This window comes from Sus scrofa, chromosome 8 (assembly GCF_000003025.6).
Source record: "Sus scrofa isolate TJ Tabasco breed Duroc chromosome 8, Sscrofa11.1, whole genome shotgun sequence".
Lineage (NCBI taxonomy): Eukaryota > Metazoa > Chordata > Mammalia > Artiodactyla > Suidae > Sus > Sus scrofa.
The window spans coordinates 78,071,319-78,089,409 of NC_010450.4; the positions used below are offsets into that span (position 1 = coordinate 78,071,319).

An 18,091-nucleotide genomic window follows, 5' to 3' on the forward strand; every position below is an offset into this window, starting at 1 on the left:
TGAGGGGTTATATCTTATTTTATTATCCAGGTAGTTATAACAAAGGGTAGATCCAAAATTTGTTTGACCTCAAGGTCCTAATAATTCCAGGAGGAAGGAGTTTTTTAAAGAAAAAGAATACAACATAATGCATAAAAAAATCAGACTTTGTTTATTGGAAGGAACCTGAATTAGATGGGCAGGCATAAGATTTAAGTTTCATTAGCTTCAAGGTAAATTCACCTCTGGTTACCAATGTTGGAGGTATGGATTATGGATTGATCCTTGCTTTTGGAAAAGGGTGCTCAGAGTCATTTATAATATCCATTTATCTTTGATCTGCTCAGAGACAGGCTTTAAATGACCTAACAGAGAGATGAGTGTTCCTGTAGACAGTCTCTCATTTGTTGAGGGGCTACTTTAACTTGGTCACTGTGGATGCGATGGTCAGTAAGACAGATCTGATTCCTGCCCTCAAAGAATTCAGACGTAATGGGAAATACAGATGTTCACATAGAATTCGTGTGGTTATTACATTATATAAAGAGTGAATGAGGAAAGGTTTACTCATAATTAGAATGTAAATAATCTTGAGGTCTTCATTCTTATTTACCTGAATATGTTACTCTTAAATGCTATTCATTTTTCTTTAACTATCATATCATTCTCCACACGCTGGCTTTCTCCAGTTTTCTGTACCTTAGTTTATCACTCTTTTTTCCAGAATTGCTTTAAGTTTTTAACATGTCACTCTCATCAGATCATTTCTTAGCCCCAAACTTGTAATTGTTTCTCATTGTTTTCATGATAAAATATTAAGTCTTCATGCCAATTCTTTCTAGGCTTTCTCTCTGAAAAACTCAGTTATCCTCAGTGGCTGGGTAGGTACTAAAAGGTTATCCTTAGAGCAGTGATTTTTTTTTTTTTTTTTAAGGGCCACACTAGTGGCATATGGAGGTTCCCAGGCTAGGGGTAGAATTGGAGCTACAGGTGCCGGCCTATGCCACAGACACAGCAACGTGGGATCTGAGCTGTGGCTGCAACCTATACCACAGCTCATGGCAATGCCAGATCCTTAACCCACTGAGCGAGGCCAGGGATGGAACCTGCATCCTTATGGATACTAGTCGGATTTGTTTACACTGCGCCACACTGGGGACTCTGAGCACGGTTCTTAATTTTGGCTGTTTGTAGATTTAGATGGGAGAGATTTTTTTTCCCCCCTAAAAATGACGAAACCAGAATCCCACCTCCTCCCCCTAGATTCTGACTTAATTGGTATGGGATAGGACCTAGACATCACCATTCGAAAAATGTTTTAAGGCACAGTCATGCTGAAGGATGGTTGTTCTAGATCTAGTGAATGATTTATATCACCTACCATGTTCTCTGTTTGAAATTTCCTCCTTTGTTCTACCTATTGGACTCATCCTCAGAACCTTCCTTTTTTTCTTTTTCTTTTTTCTTTTTTCCTTTTTTTGTGCTGCATCACTGAGTGAGGCCAAGGATCAAACCTATATCCTCATGGATACTAGTTGGATTTGTTTCTTTTGTGCCACACTGGGAACTCCAAAGCCTTCTATTAGTGAAGCCTATCTTGACCACTTGAGCTTATCCTAAAATAATTTCTCTGGCCTCTGAATTCTATAGTTAATTATACACTACTGCATGATTTTTCTTATGTATCAGTCAGTGTCTTTATTACTTTTGGCTTTTCACTTAAATTTATGTGTATTTTTTATCTTCTCAATTAAAATTTCAGCCTCTGGGGTCAAAGGAATACAGTGCTCTGCATATAGGTGGATGTAAATATTTTCTGAATGACTTAAATAGCATATTTAAGAATTTGAACCATGTCATAGAAAGTGTTATATATCCTTAATGACAAACTCAGCCTATCCATTTGAATAGTAGTGGCTATATCAAAATAATATTATCTTTTAGCAAGTCTGTGGGTTATAACAGGTTTTGGTCTTCTAAACTACAGTCATCTTCTAAACCTCAATTTTAAGTTGTTCATAATCTGCCACTCTTTGCCAAGTGTGTTACTGACTGCCTCCCTCCCCATTTGTTTAGCCTTGGTTGTTTATAGGGCATCCGGAAGATAGGCACCTAATTTTTATCTTTCAGGGTTCAAAATGAAAATACACTCAGGGTCCAGGAAGGTAACATAACTATTGAGTTGTAAATGATCAGGAAGAATTTTATTTTTGGCCAAACCTAATACCCTATTAATATTGTTTATTTTATAAGGTGTATCCACTATCACTGCAATGAAAAATTGTTGATTTTGATATAAAAGTAGAGCAAAAGTGGGCTTTTTTGTGTTGTTGTGAATATTAAGTATAGTCTGAACTTTAGAGACTATAATGTTATGGTTATAATCTTTGTAGCAATGGGAAATTCTATTTTTCTGACAAATATTTCTTAAGGTAGCCTTTACATGTTTTTGTATGATTTTCTTTCTTTTGTCTTATTTCTACTTTTTTCCTACTAATTTTCACGAAAACAAAGACAATTTCTAGATTTTTAAAACAAACTGTGTATAGTATAAATAGTAGGTTTTTTATAAAAAAGTTACACATGCTCATGAATAATTGCTGATTGCTAAATTGGGAGAGTGCTGCAAAAACTGGATAGAGTTGGGGTTGTTTACTTTATAATGCTACTGTGAAAGGAGAACTTGACCGGTTTCATTTTGTAAGAAGTTTGTGTGCTTGCAAGTATGTGTCACTGGAGATGTATTATCTGTTAACATGGTTGTTACTATCATTTTACTTTTTGGAATGAGTGTGGTCCAGGTAGAGCAGCCTGAGAGTATCCCTGGAAACAGGTAAAATGTGGGTCTGCTTCTTTAATTGGAGCTCTTTGGATTCTCTAGGTACAGATGACACTCTATACTTATCTGTCCACGGAATTCATTGGTACAGTCAACATTTATAATGCCATTCGGAGAGTTGGAACAGTGCTTCTCATCATGCATACACTCAAGTACTACTACTGGGCAGTGAATCCTCAGGATCGGAGCGGTATCACCCCAAAAGGATTAGGTATTTATGTCTAGATATTACATTATAGATACGGCAAATCAGGACTCTCTTCCTCCTTCCAATACTATTACATCGTTCTGGGAGTTTTGGTAAATCTCAGCATGGCAAAATTTTATTTTAATCTCACTGATAAGTTTAGTAGTTTGTCCTAAATTGTGATTTCCAGAGGTTAATAGTTTGCTTCTTTAATGGAAGAGTGCTACTTTTGCTAGCATAAGTTGTTTGGGGAGCAAATATGACTAGGATGATTCTTAAGGCATTGAGAATGAGAAGAAATCTATATTGGCAACTGGTATTGATACTGGGGTCAGTTATCACAATGAGAATCATGACAACAGTGTTTTTTGGTACATGGAAATTTTTTGCAGGGGTAGGGAGTATCTGCTTGTAATGAATGATGTAATGAAATTACCGATTTCAGTAATTATTTTCCTGTATAATCAGGACTGAATTACTGGAAGGGTAATGTTCATTCATCATGTCAGTGGTTCATGGGAGGGGGTCAACATAAAAACTTTGTTTTTCTTTTGGTTGTTAAGTATTGCAAAATCCTGCTTCAGACTGGCTTATATCATAACAGGGAGTTAATCAGCTCATATAGGCTGGAGGTTTCAGTAGAACATGGTGCAGGGGCTCAGATTTGGCCCTCCATTTCTCAGTCTTCTGTGTTGGCTTTTTTTCATGTATTCTTTCCCTTTGTACTTATAAGCAGCCATTCTGCCTTCACCTCCGCACAAATTTAAATCCAGCAGAAGAGCATCTGCCTAAGCATTTCCAGTAAAAGTCCCATTTTTTTCTCTTTGGTGCTTGTTGTGTGTAGATCTGTTGGCAGGTATTCTTTAGATTGCCCAAGTGTGGAGGCCCTTCCTGCCTCCAAAACACATGATCTGAGACTGACGATGGGTTCAGTTCCTTTATAAAAATTAAGTGCTGTTGCTTGAAATCCGGAAATAGATGGTGGAGATTCAAACAACATACATTCTGATTGTAATCAAAGGCTTTGGTTGTTCAGTGATTTACCAAGACAAGGTTTCATATTTGTACAATACTTTTTTTTTAAATCACTTTCAAAATAGACTTGATTTATTCTCAGAGAATGTGCTATCTATAATGTAGAAAGCTGTGAGGACACACAGAAGGTATATGATCTGTTTTAGTTGGCTTAAAAGTAGGCCATAATTTCCTGATGTTTATTTCATGGTGCTGCAGGTGTGTCATATACTGTCTTGGGTGTCAGTATTACATTCTGTCCTTGATTTTATAACTGATTAGTGACCTTGGGAAAGTCTCATACTCCAAGTGAAAGGGCTAGGCAAACTTCGTGATTCTGTTATAACTTGGTAACCTGTTCTTCGCCTAGGAATTGTCATGTGGAACAGATTTTAAACAATTTCCTCCCTATTTTAATTGATCTGTTCAAGGTCATGTGTGGTCCTATGCTTTGGTGGTCTAGGAACTAGCTGGAACTAGTGATTACTGGGGAAAAATTACGGAAAATATGAGGCAAACAAGCACCTAAGTTAGGATCTAAGAACAATGGGTGTTTGGTTTCAAAAGGCTTCTACTTGGAAATTAAATGTTTGAGACATGAAAATTGACTTTAATGTGAGCCATGTGTGACCAAGGACTTTTTCAAGAAGGGGAGGAGATGTCAGAGGTAGTCAGCGTAATGTTTTCCTTCTTCATGAACGATGCTGTGTTGAGGTGTGTACTCTGTGACTGTTCGTGTAAGCTTATACATTGGCGACAGTATAAAAATGTTTTTTCATACTAAATTCATGTATAAAGTTTAGACTTTTGCTTTTTTCTTTGTAAACTTATGTTACTATGGTAACATTCCCAGAGAGTCCTTTAAGACAAAATACACTTTTATTACCTCATTTTTATGTTTTGAAATTCCTTTTGCCTTACTCAGAAACAGACTTCTTCATTGCAATTTCTCTGTAACCCATTTTGTACATTTGGAATATTGTATATACCATTACATGTGAGACTGAATGCTTGTCTTTCTAGAGGCATTAAACTCTGTAGGAAACTGACCTTTATATTTCTTATAAATAAGTGGAAAAACTATTGGGAATGAAAATTTTATACTTAGCTTTGAGGTCTTTGAAATACTTAGTGTGTGTATGTTTATTTTATTTTTTTAAAGATGGACCACGACCTAATCAAAAAGAAATGCTTTCACTACGAGCATTCTTATTGATGTTCATTAAACAATTAGTGATGAAGGTGAGTTCATATTTTTTAGCCTATAGCATGTTTCTATTATAAATTATAATTTCACATAAAATACAATCTTGGTTTATTTACTCTTTTCTCTGTTAATAGGTTTCCTCAGTGGAGAATATTTTGTAAGATATTTATTACCTTAGTTGTTTTTTGTTCTTCTTTTTTAGGCATATACTGATAAACATTAATACAGAATTGAAGATTGATAATTGTAATATATGTTAGATGAATTTCTGTAGGAGTTCAAGTGTATTCCTTCTTTCATTGAACAGATAGTTACTGAGTTCTTATTCTGCTATTTTTAGAACTGGTGATATAGTGGTGAGCAGAACTCCTCAAGGAGGTTTCGTTTTTAGGGGTTCCTTGTACCTGACATTCACATTTTGAGAAATATTTTTCCTGTATGAATGTAACAGATACGTTTATATTTTATCCCATTTCATTCAACAATAGGTTAAGTAAAATTTAATGTTTTTTTAAGGAAGGTGTTTTGAGTTTATAGGATTGCAATATATAGATACATTTGTTGCTGATATTTTATTCAGTATTTTACTGTGTCATTTTATTTTCTATTCTTTACACTCTAATGCTGTATTAGCTGTTATATAATATTGTGATAAGTGGACCTAACTTTTAGTGTATCTTTCAGACTCAGATACCTTATTTCCATTTATTAAGAAATTTATTCTTTGAATTGTCTGTTTCTATTCTTTCTTAGTGTGTTTTGTTTCCTAATTGTCTTGCTTATTGTTCTTTTTTGAGATTTCATCTTTTTTAATGATAAATAAACTAATGCAGTAGGTTGAAAATTTTCATAATAAGTTTGCGTTTAAAAGTATAGCGTTTTTCCCAGTGAAATTACTACTCAGTTTTTAGTAACTGACATTTTAGCTTGGTAATAATAGAAGCTGCTTATTTTATTCTCCAAATTTAATAGAAAATTAAATTAAAAATTATCTTCTGTATTTAGAAGAGTCATGGTGTGAGCAGTACATTAGCCATTATTTTTGCTTTCTTCAGGGTTCTGTAGTTTTACTAGACAGGTTATCATGTACTGTAAGGTGCTGAAAACAGACTTGATACCTGATCTCTTTTGACTTCTGCATAGTCTTGCATACTGCATGTCTTTAGTGCTTCTTCCAATTATTAATTTACATTTAGATTCTCTATTACATTATCTTTGTGTATTTATAGCCACAGAATAAGTTGACAAATTTATATGTATGATTTTCCTTTTTAAAAAAGTTATATGTACATGTAGGATACTTGTATTATATTTTTAAAGGATTCTGGAGTAAAGGAAGATGAACTACAGGCCATTCTTAATTATCTACTCACTATGCATGAGGTAACATTTGAATTGTATATTTTTTGAAGCTGCATTATGGACTTTATTTATTTATTTATTTATTTATTTATTTTTAGGGCTGTATCTGCAGCATTTGGAAATTCCCAGGCTATGGAGGCGAATTGGAGCTGTAGCCGCTGGCCTACATCAAAGCCACAGCAACGCCAGATCTGAGCTGTGTCTGTGACTAACACCACAGCTCATGGCAATGCTGGATCCTTAACCCACTGAGTGAGGCTGGGGATTGAACCCACGTCCTCATGAGTGCTAGTGGGGTTCATTACCTGTGAGCCACAATGGAAACCCCTGTGTTTTTTTAAAGTAAAAAAATTAAAGAAATCTTTCATTAATGATATAACTATCTTGGAAAGTAAATGTATCTAAGAATTAAATCTTAGCAACCTTCATTTAAATACTCTTTATTACCACAAGATGCCTCCGTGAATAATCATGAAAGACTTTAAAAAATGTTACGTGTAGATATTGTTGACTTAATGATAAAGTACACAAAAAATACTGTCATTGTATTTCCAGGAACCAGTGTAACAAATGGAAAAATAACAAAAAAGTCTAAAAATGATTGGACTTTTAAATTCATAGTCTTCCGACTGATTTTATATGTTCAAATACTGTTAAGTTAAACAACTCATTTATATAATTGATATGAATTATGTTGTTGAAAGAAGGTTGAAAAATAGATTGAGATGACTGGAGTTTTTTCCTTTATTTTTTAGCACTGGGAAAATGTAATATATGCCAGATGTAGTCTAAATAAATAATCCGATTAAATGTGTTTTAAATAAGTAAAATTTGGAAATTGATTTCATTTAAAGGACAATATTTATATGATAATTTTATTCCTGTGTTCCAATTCATGTCTTGTGAGTTAACCTGTTACAGCATGAGATAGTACCTTTTAATAGCATTAATAAATGAGGTATGATTTGGACTTATTATTAATTGGGGCAGAAAAGAATGAGATCTTTTCTTGATTGGATCATATTTCACTAAAACATTAATGGTTGTGATTTCTTTTTCCTCTTGAGTAGTGTATTCTGTTATATTTTTAGATGTTTATGACCCTAAGGGACCAAAATATTTCCTAAGAGAGAAACTTGAAATCACAGTGATCCTTTGTTTTCTCTGCATCTATTAAATCGGATTTTTCTGGTCCTTCAAATTTTAACTTTTCAGGAGGCCAAGTGCTCTACCTCTAGATCATTTACTTAGCGTATTGAGAATTAGGTATTCTAGTAGTTGGCACAGCAAAAGCTCAAAAGCACTTCAGGGCACTGAAGAGGTGACTAACTGCTGCTTCTCTTTACCTCTTTGGGTTAGTATTTTATCAGAGTTGGTCCTACTGATATGCAGACATAATTGGAATGTTCAACAAAGGTTGTGAAGGTCATTTTTTTGTCTTTTTGTCTTTTTAGGGCCGCACCCATGGCACATGGAGGTTCCCAGGGTTGGGGTCTAATCAGAACTACAGCTGCGGCCTACACCAGAGCCACAGCAACGCGGGATCCGAGCTGAGTCTGCAACCTACACCACAGCTCACGGCAACGCTGGATCCTTAACCCAGTGAGTGAGGCCAGGGGTTGAACCAGCAACCTCATGGTTCCTAGTCGGATTCGTTTCTGCTGCGCCACGACAGGAACTCGAAGGACTTTTTTTTTAATGTTAGATTTCAGAACTCATGTGCTTGCTCCTGTGCTATTCTGCAAATGTTGTCAAGTTATGCCACATACATTGTGTTGACGGAGTGAACATTTAGTGATCATCTGTATCTTTAACACTGACAACATATAATGTATGAGAACTATCCAGTTATCCTTTCCCCAAAAGTCTTCTTTTGGAACTAGTTTCTTGAGTGGCTTACTACATGAAGTGGTCCTAGTGTGTTGCCCGCAACACAGCCACTGTATTCACAACATCAGTTAGCATACTAAGGCTTCAGTTTATTATTCTTGCTGTAATAAAAAAGAATGACCTAGTTCACCCCCCCACCAACTCCTCCTGGTTTCTTGATGTATAATCATTCCTTTAAAAAAAAAAAATCCAAGTCAGTATCTATTATAGCAATAGAATATGTTTTAGGAAATTTTCGTACAGTATAGGAGACATTTTATATCTTCGATTAAGAAATTATTTGACTGGTATTTTGAGTTGTACAGGTGAGTATGTAAATATAAAGAACAAATTTATTAAAAACCAGTGTATTTATATAGATGTCTACTTTTTTTTAAGTTGAAATTCATTGTTTGAGAAGTTGTCAGTGTTCAAATAAGATGTTTTCTTTATTTAAATTCTGAAATAATTTTAGGACGACAATCTAATGGATGTCCTACAGTTGCTTGTTGCATTAATGGCAGAACATCCTAACTCTATGATACCTGCCTTTGACGAAAGAAACGGGTTACGGTAAGAGTTTAACATATCAAGAATTTTAATATATTTGATATGAGATTAATTTGGGAATGATAACATTCTTAGATATGAAAAGTATTTTACCAGATCTTATAAAACAAGTTAAGATGTAAGATCCTTTTATTTCATGTGTTATATTTTTTGAAGAAATCTTTTTTTTTTTATTGCAGCAGTATATGGAAGTTCCTGATCCAGGGACTTAATCTGAGCAGCAGCAGTGACAGCGCCAGATCCTTAACTGCTAGGCCACCAGGGAACTCCTGAAGATGTCGTTAATTATAGAGACTGTGTTAGTATTTAATATATGAGGAGAGATCAGGCAAATTATTCCAGTGTCTTTTATGTTGTTAATACAATTATACAGCTATTGTAAGGTCAGACTTTTAGTGGACTTATCTTTAGGTCCTGGAAGAGTAATATTCAATTGTGATTGAAGAGGAGATTTCTGTCCTTCCTTTAAAATATAACCTCTTCCAACTCCAATCCCAAATCGTCATTGTATTAGTCTCCTTGGGCTGTAGTAATGAAAGACCCTAGATCAGTTGTTGTAGTAATGAAAGACCCTAGACCAGTTGTCTTAAACACTGTAAATTTGTTTTCTCACAATTCTGGAGACCAAGTTCAAGATCAGGATGCCAGCTGGATTGTTGTCTGGTGAAGGCTTTCCCTTTGGGTTGTAGATAGCCACCTTTTTGCTGTATGTTCATGTGACCTTTTTTATGTGTTCACAGAAAAAGAGAGCAACCAAGCACTTTGGTTTCTTTTTATAAGGATGTTAATCCTGTTGAATCAGGACCCACCCATATGATCTCATTTAATCTTAGTTGCTTTCTTATAGGCTCCATTTCCAAATACAGCCACATGGGGCTTAGGTTTTTAACACACGAATTGAGGGTACATATGCAGTCCATGGCAAGCATCAGAAACAAGAGTACCTTTTCTTTTTTTTGTTTTTATTTATTTATTTATTTTTGCTTTTTTAGGGGCTCACCCATGGCATATTGAAGTTCCCAGGCTAGGGGTCTAATCAGAGCTCAGCTGCCCTGCTTACACCACAGCCACAGCAATGTGGGATCCAACCTGCACCTGCACATAGCTCACGGCAATGCCAGATGTTTTAACCCACTGATTGAGGCCAGCGATTGAACCTGTGTTCTCATGGATACTAGTTGGGTTCATTACCATTGAGCTACCGGAACTCCACTTTTGTTTTAAATCTTTCATTTAATGAGAGGTCTTTTGGGCTGTAAGTGTTACAGCCTCTTTGCTGGATGATCAGCTTTACTAACTTAGTGCTATTGTTTTAATAAATTTCCCATATCAGTCCTCTATTACAAATTCTGTATTTGTTACCTTTCAGTACTCAGAAGATGGAAGATGACTTTATACATTATACTTTTTTTTTTCTTTTTAGGTGTGCACTTGCGGCATATGGAAGTTCCCAGGCCAGGGGTCCAATCAGAGCTACAGCCACCGGCCTACTCCACAGCCCCAGCAGTGCAGGATCCAAGGCATGCCTGTGACCTACACCACAGCTCACTACAACCCCGGATCCTGAACCCACTGAACAAGGACAGGGATCGATTCCGCACCCTCATGGTCATCAGCTGGATTCATTTCCATTGAGCCACAATGGGAACTCCCATTATACTTAAGGAGTATATTTTCAGAATTCCCAGAGAAACAGAACCAAATGTGTGTATGTGGTAAGCTGGCAGGTGGAGATCCACATAAGATTTGATGTTGCAGTTGGATTGCAGAATTCCCTTCTCTAGAGAGGTCAGTCTTTTTTTTCGATTAAGGCCTTCAGCTGTTTGGATGAGGCATCCATATTATGAAGGGTAGTTTGCTTTATTCTGAGTCTGATTTAAATATCTGAGTAAGTGTGACCTCAAAGAATGATTTTGGAAATATTCTCTTCTCTTTAATTTTCTTTTCTTTTTCTTTTGGCCATGCTACAGTATATGGAAGGTCTCAAGCCAGAGGTGGAACCAGTACCACAGCAGTGGTTCAAGCCATAGCAGTGACAATGCCAGATCCTTAATAGCTAGGCCGCCAGGGAACTCATCTTTAATTTTCTTGAAGGCTTTGTACAGAACTATTACTATTTATTCTTCAAATGTTTGTTTAAATTTACCAGTTAAGTTTTCTAGGTGTAGAATTTTCTTTGTAAGGGTATTTTTAGCTATAAATTCAATTTTCTTAATAGATACAGGGCTATTTTTCTGTTTTTTCTCTGGTAAATATTGGTAATTTTGTATCTATCATGGAATTGTCTATTTTATCTAAACTGTTAAGTTTATTGGTATAAAGTTGTTCATTTATTTTCACTTAAATATCTGAAAAGCCTTAGTGATTTTACTTCTCTTATTTTTTAACACTAATAATTTGTGTTCTTTTTTTTTTTTTAAACAATTCTGGCTAGACTTTGATCAAATTTATTTATTATTTGTCTTTTTACCATTTCTTGGGCCACTCCCATGGCATATGGAGATTCCCAGGCTAGGGGTCTAATCAGAGCTGCAGCCGCTAGCCTACGCCAAAGCCACAGCAATGCGGGATCCAAGCCGAGCCTGCAACCTACACCACAGCTCACGGCAATGCCGGATCCTTAACCCACTGAGCAAGGCCAGGGATCAAACCCGCAACCTCATGGTTCCTAGTTGGATTCGTTAACCACTGAGCCACAACGGGAACTCCTGATCAAATTTATTGATTGCACTGTTTTGAGGCCTTTCTTCTTTCTGAAGATAGGTATTTAGTACTCTAAATTTCTTCCTTAAGCACTTTCAGTTTAATGTCATTTTTATGTCAAAGTTCTTTTTTTCATGCTTTACCCATGTGTTATTTAGAAGAGTGTTCCAGAGATCTTTTTATGTTTGAATTTTAATTTAATTCCATTTTTGCCTTTGAGGATTTTTGTATAACTTGAGTCATTTTTAAATTTATTGAAAGGACCTACTGTATAGCACAGGGAAATCTCAATAGTCTGTAATAACCTATATGGGAAAAAAGAATGGATATATGTATATGTATAACTGATGAACTTTGGTATAAATATGCATCTAATAGGACGTTGTAAGTTCACTGTACTCCAATAAAATTTAGATAGGAGTTCCCTCTGTGGTGCAGTGAATTGAGGATACAGCATTGCTATAGCTTTGGTACAGGTTGCAGTGATGGCTTAGATTTGATCCCTGGCCCAGGAACTTATTACATATGTTGTGAGTGTGGCTGGAAAAATAAAAGTTCCATGTCATTGGGAATTTATTATAAATATACTCTTTATGACTGGACCATAGTGCCTTTATATTTGGTTAAGCACTATTCTGGGTATTTTTGTGAAATCATTTTTTGGATGTGACCAACATTTAAATTGGTGGACTTTGAGTGTAGCAGGTTACTATTCATTTGGATTCTCCTGTGGCTCAGCAGGTTAAGGATCCAGCATTGTCACTGTAGCAGCTTGGGTCGATGCTGTGGTTTGTTTGATCCCTGACCTGGGAGCTTCCACATGCTGTGGGTGCAGCCAGACAACAGCGACAACAATGAAACCTCTCTTGTCTTACTTTGGGTTTTTCTTTTACATGCACCACTTAGGGATTGGGCAGAGAATTGGGTCATAATTCAAATCTTATTTCAATTTAGAAAGGCTTGATATTCTGGTCTGAGTCTGCCCCAGGCATGTGCATCTCTTGTGTCAGTTTAGGGCTTTTTCAGGTTTTTATACCAATTTTGAGGATCCTTCTCTCTTATTTGCTCCTATTCAGGATTCCTCCTACCCTCTCTACCATATAGGGACCCATTTTCTTTTTCTTTTCTTTTTTTGCTTCTTAGGGCCACACTTGCAGCATATGGAGGTTCCCAGGCTAGGTGTTGAATCAGAGCTGCAGTTGCCAGCCTACACCACAGCCACAGCAATGCAGGATCCGAGACGCCTTGCTACCTACACCACAGCTCACGACAATGCCAGGTCCTTAACCCACCGAGCGAGGCCAAGGATCGAACCTGTGTTCTTATGGATGCCAGTCAGTTAACCACCGAACCACGAGGGGAACTGTGGGACCCATTTCTTAATTCCTCTCATCAGAAGGGTTATTTTTCTCAGATTACTAGCTACCTGAACTTCTGACAAGGACTAACTCTGAAACAGGGACCCACTCTTAGGTCAGATTTACAAGCGAAAAGTGAAAATTGAGACTCTTACCTCCAAAATGGGAAACATCCAAGTATTAATGCCCCTAACACCAACACAGGTGCTTTTGTTTAGTCTTCAGAGTGCTTAGAAAATGGCTTTTAAAATTTTTTTTGTAAGTATCCTGGTACATAAGACAGGCTGAATTATTCTTATTCCATATTGGTTGGACAAATATATAACAGCATAGTTATCATTATGTATCATGCAGAATATTTTCAATGCTCTAAAAATCGTCTGTGCTCTGCCTATTCAGCTTTATCCCACGTTCCCACCAACCCTACAACCACTGCTATTTTTATTTTCTCCCTAGTCCTGCCTTTTCTAGAATGTCATATAGTTGGCATTATATAGTGTGTAGCCTTTTCAGATTGAAGACTTTTCATAGCTTTTCATAGTTTTTTCACTTCTAGAATGTCATATAGTTGGTATCCTACAGTATGTAGCCTTTTCAGTTTGAAGACTTTTCATAGCTGGATACCTCATGTCTTATAGGCCTGAGTATTTCATTGTTTGGATGGCCACTCTTTATATATCCTTTGATGTTTTAAAAATCATCTTAGCTGTTTGCAAGTTTTGTTAATTATGTGTAAAAAACCTGCATGTGCAGGTTTTCTCTGGAAATAGGTTTTCACTTCTTTTGGATAAATACCAAGGAGTACAATTGCTGGATTGTATGGTAAAAGTATAGTTAGTTTTTGTAAGAAATTCCCCAACTGTCCTCCGAAGTGGCTACGCCATTTTGAATTTTCACCGGCAATGATGAGAGTTCTATTGCTTGCCACTCTCTCCAGCATTTTGTTACCTGTGGTGTATAGAACTTCCTGGATCAGGGATCAAATTTGAGCCGTAGCTGAGACCTACACCACAGCTACAGCAATGCTGGATCCTTAACCCACTGTGCTGGGCCAGGAATCGAACCTGTACTGCCGCAGAGACAACACTGGATCCATAACCTCTTGCACCACAGTGAGAACTCCCAGAATTTAGTTTTGTTTGGCCATTCTGACATATGTATAGCAATATCTCATTGTTTTTTGTTTGTTTTTCTGGCTGTGCTTGCTACATGTGGAAGTTCTGAGGCCAGGGATTGAACCTGCACCACAGTGGTGACCTGAGCCACAGCAGTGACAATACTGGATCTTTAACCACTAGGCCATCAAGGAACTCCTCTCTATTGTTTTGATTTACATTTCCCTGATGACATGTGATATGGAGCATCTTTTTATATTCTTATTTGCTGTATGTATATATTTTCCGTGGTGGTGTGTCTATTAAGTTCTTTGGCCATTTTTTTTTTTTTAAATCTAGTTGTTTGTTTTCTTATTGTTGAATTTTATAGTGTTTTGCTTACTTTGGATGATAGTCTTTTAGAAATGTGTCTTTTGCAGCTGTTTTCTTTCAGTCTTTGCCTTATCTTCTAATTCTCTTGATACAGTCTTTTGCATAGCAATTTTTAATTTTGATCAAGTCCAGCTTATCAGTTATTTTTATTGTGGATTGTGCCCTTGGTGTTGTATCTAAAAAGGCATCATCATACTCAAGATCCTGTGGTTTTATCCTGTGTTTTCTTCTAGGAGTTTTATAGTTCTGCATTTTATATTTAGGTCCATTTTGAGTTAATTTTTATGAAGAGTATAAGGTCTGTGTCCAGATTCATCTTTTTGGATGTTGGTGTCCTGTTGTTTCTCTGCATTTTATATTTAGGTCCTTTTTTTTTTTTTTTTTTGTCTTTTTGCCTTTTCTAGGGCCGCACCTGTGGCATATGGAGGTTCCCAGTCTAGGGGTCTAATCGGAACTGTAGCCACCAGCCTGCGCCAGAGCCACAGCAACACAGAATCCAAGCCACGTTTGCGACCTACACCACAGCTCACGGCAACGCCAGATCCTTAACCCACTGAATGAGGCCAGGGATGGAACCCATAACCTCATGGTTCCTAGTCGGATTCATTAACCACTGAGCCATGAAGGGAACTCCATTTGAGTTAATTGTTATGAAGGGTATTAGGTCTGTTCCAGATTCATCTTTTTGGATGTTGGTGTCTTGTTGTTCCTCTGCATTTTATGTTTAGGTCCATTTTGAGTTAATTTTTATGAAAGGTGTGAGGTCTGTGTCCACATTCATCTTTTTGGATGTCAGTGTCATGTTGTCTCAGCATCATTTCGTGAAAAAGAGTATCTTTGTTTCATTGTCTTGCTTTTGCTCTTCTTTTCTCAAAGATTGGTTGACTAAATTTATGTGAGTCTCTTTTCTAGGCTGTATTCTGTTCCATTCATGTGTTTGTGTATTTTTTTTTTTTTTTTTTTTGCCAGTACTATGCTGTTGTGGTTACTATAGCTTTATAGTAAGCCTTAAAGTCAGGTAGCATCAGTATTACACTTTTGTTCTTTTCCTTCAATACTGTGTTGACTATTCTGGGCTTTTGTTCTCCATTCAAACTTTAGAATGGTTAGTATCCATAAGATAACTTGCTGGGATTTGATTGGAATTGCATACTATAGATCAAGTTGGGAAGAACTGAGATCTTGAGAATACTGACTCTTCCTATCCATGAGCTGGATTTTTCTCTCCATTACTTAGTTTTGTAGTTTTCCTCATATAGATATTATACATATTTTGGTTGCTTTGTATCTAAGTATTTCATTTTAGAGGGTGTTTATGTAAATAATAATGTGGTTTAAATATCATATTGCACTTATTCATTGTTGGCTTATGAGAAAGCAATTGAATTTTGCATATCAACTTTGTATTCTGCAACCTTGCTATAATCACTTACATTTCCAGGATTTATTTTGTCAGTTCTAGATTTTCTTCATAGCTGATCATGTCATCTGTAAACAGAGTGTTATATGTTCCTTCATAGTCTGTGTATTATTTATTTCCTTTTCTTACTTAACTGTTTAGCAGGAACGTCCAGTATGATACTGAAAAGGAATGTTCTTGCCTTTTGTTTGATCTTAGTGGGAGGGTTTTGAATTTCTTCCAATTAAGTATGAAGTTAGCTGTAGGTTTTTTGAAGATAGTATTTATCAAGTTTAGAAAGTTACCATCTATTCTTAGTTTATTTAGAGTTTTTAATATGAGTGCTGTTGAATTTGTCAAATACTTTTTCTTTACTGATAGAATTGATAATTTTTCTTATCTGTTTATTTGATGGATTATATTAATTGATTTTGAAATGTTGTACCAGCCTTGCATACTTGTGATAAATCTCACTTGGTCATGGTATATAATTCTTATACTTTTTGGATTTGATTTGCTAATATTTTCGAGAATTTTTTGTTTATTTGTTTGTTTGTTTGTTTTTGTCTTTTTAGGGCTATACTGGCGGCATATGGAAGTTCCCAGGCTAGGGGTCTAAATCAGAACTGCAGCTGCTGGCCTGTGCCACAGCCATGGCAACAGGGGATCCACGCCGCGTATGTAGTCTATACCACAGCTCATGGCAATGCCGGATCCTTAACCTACTGAACAATGCCAAGGATTGAACCTGTGTCCTCATGGGTGCTATTTGGGTTTGTTGCCATTGAGCCATGACAGGAACTCTTTTTCCCATCTTTATTAATGTATGATATTGATCTCATGTAAGATATTGGTAGTTTCCTTATAATGCCTTTCTCTGGTTTTGGTATAGGGTAATGGTGGCTCATAGAATAAATCAGCAGTATTCCTTCTTTTTCTGTGTTCTGAAGGAGATTGTAGAGAACTGGTATAATTTCTTCTCTAAATCTTTTTCTTCTCTAAACCTTTTCTGTCATCTATTTTTTCTTTTATATCTTTCAAGAAATTGGTTCATTTCATCTAGGTTATAGAATTTGTGGGCATAGAGTTGTTCATACTACTCTTAATATGTCCATGGGCTCTATAGTGATATCTCTCATTTCTGATATTAGTCAATTCTGTCCTTTCTCTTTTTCTTAACTTGGATAGAAGCTTATCGATATTATTGATCTTTCTGAAGAACCAGCTTTGGTTTTATTGATTTGATTTTATTTATTGATTTTTATTTTCTGTTTTATTGATTTCCACTCTTTATTGATTTATTTTCTATTTTATTGATTTCTTCTGCTTACTCTGGATTGAATATTTTTGGCCAAGTGTCCTAGGGTGAAAATTTATGGTATTTATTTTATCTTATTTATTTATTAATTTGTTTTGTCTTTTTGTTTTTTCTAGGGCCACACTCACGACACATGGAGGTTCCCAGGCTAGGGGTCTAATCGGAGCTGTAGCCGCTGGCTTACGCCAGAGCCACAGCAACTCAGGATCCGAGCCATGTCTGCAACCTACACCACAGTTCATGGCAACACTGGATCCTCAACCCACTGAGAAAGGCCAGGGATCGAACCCCCAACCTCATAGTTCCTAATTGGATTCGTTAACCACTGAGCCATGACGGGAACTCCATATTATTGACCTTAGATCTTTCTTTTCTTTACTTTTTAGGGCTGCACCTGCAGCAAGGGTTAGGGGTTAGGGGTTGAATCAGAGCTGCAGGTGCTAGCCTATAACACAGCCACAGCAATGCTGGATCCAAGTCACATCTGCAACCTCTGCTGTGGCTTGTGGCAACACGGGATCCTAACCACTGAGCGAGGTCAGGGATCGAACCTACATCCTCGTGGATACTAGTGGTTCTTTAACTGCCGAGCCACAACAGGAACTCCTCTTTTTCGATACATTCATTCAGTGCTATGAACTTTCCCTTAAGTGCTGCTTTTGCAGCATGTCACATATTTTATGTTTTCATTTTCATTTGGTTGAAAATACATTTAATATTTTGAGATTTCAAGCATCATGTCATTTAGAAGTATGTTGTTTAATCTCTGAGTATTTTAGAAGTATGTTGTTTAATCTCT

At 36.4% G+C, this 18,091-nt stretch overlaps 1 protein-coding gene across 4 annotated transcripts in view; it reads left to right on the plus strand.

Moving 5' to 3' along the window:
- The window catches only part of LRBA (LPS responsive beige-like anchor protein), a 710,221-nt gene that overhangs the window by 101,232 nt on the left and 590,898 nt on the right, over window positions 1-18,091 (plus strand). For all 4 annotated transcript variants that reach the window (XM_021100638.1, XM_021100636.1, XM_021100637.1 and 1 more), the window contains exons 14-17: window positions 2,861-3,029; window positions 5,182-5,261; window positions 6,547-6,609; window positions 8,933-9,030. In XM_021100638.1, coding sequence (XP_020956297.1) covers window positions 2,861-3,029; window positions 5,182-5,261; window positions 6,547-6,609; window positions 8,933-9,030 — 410 coding nt within the window. The remainder of the gene's footprint in view (window positions 1-2,860; window positions 3,030-5,181; window positions 5,262-6,546; window positions 6,610-8,932; window positions 9,031-18,091) is intronic.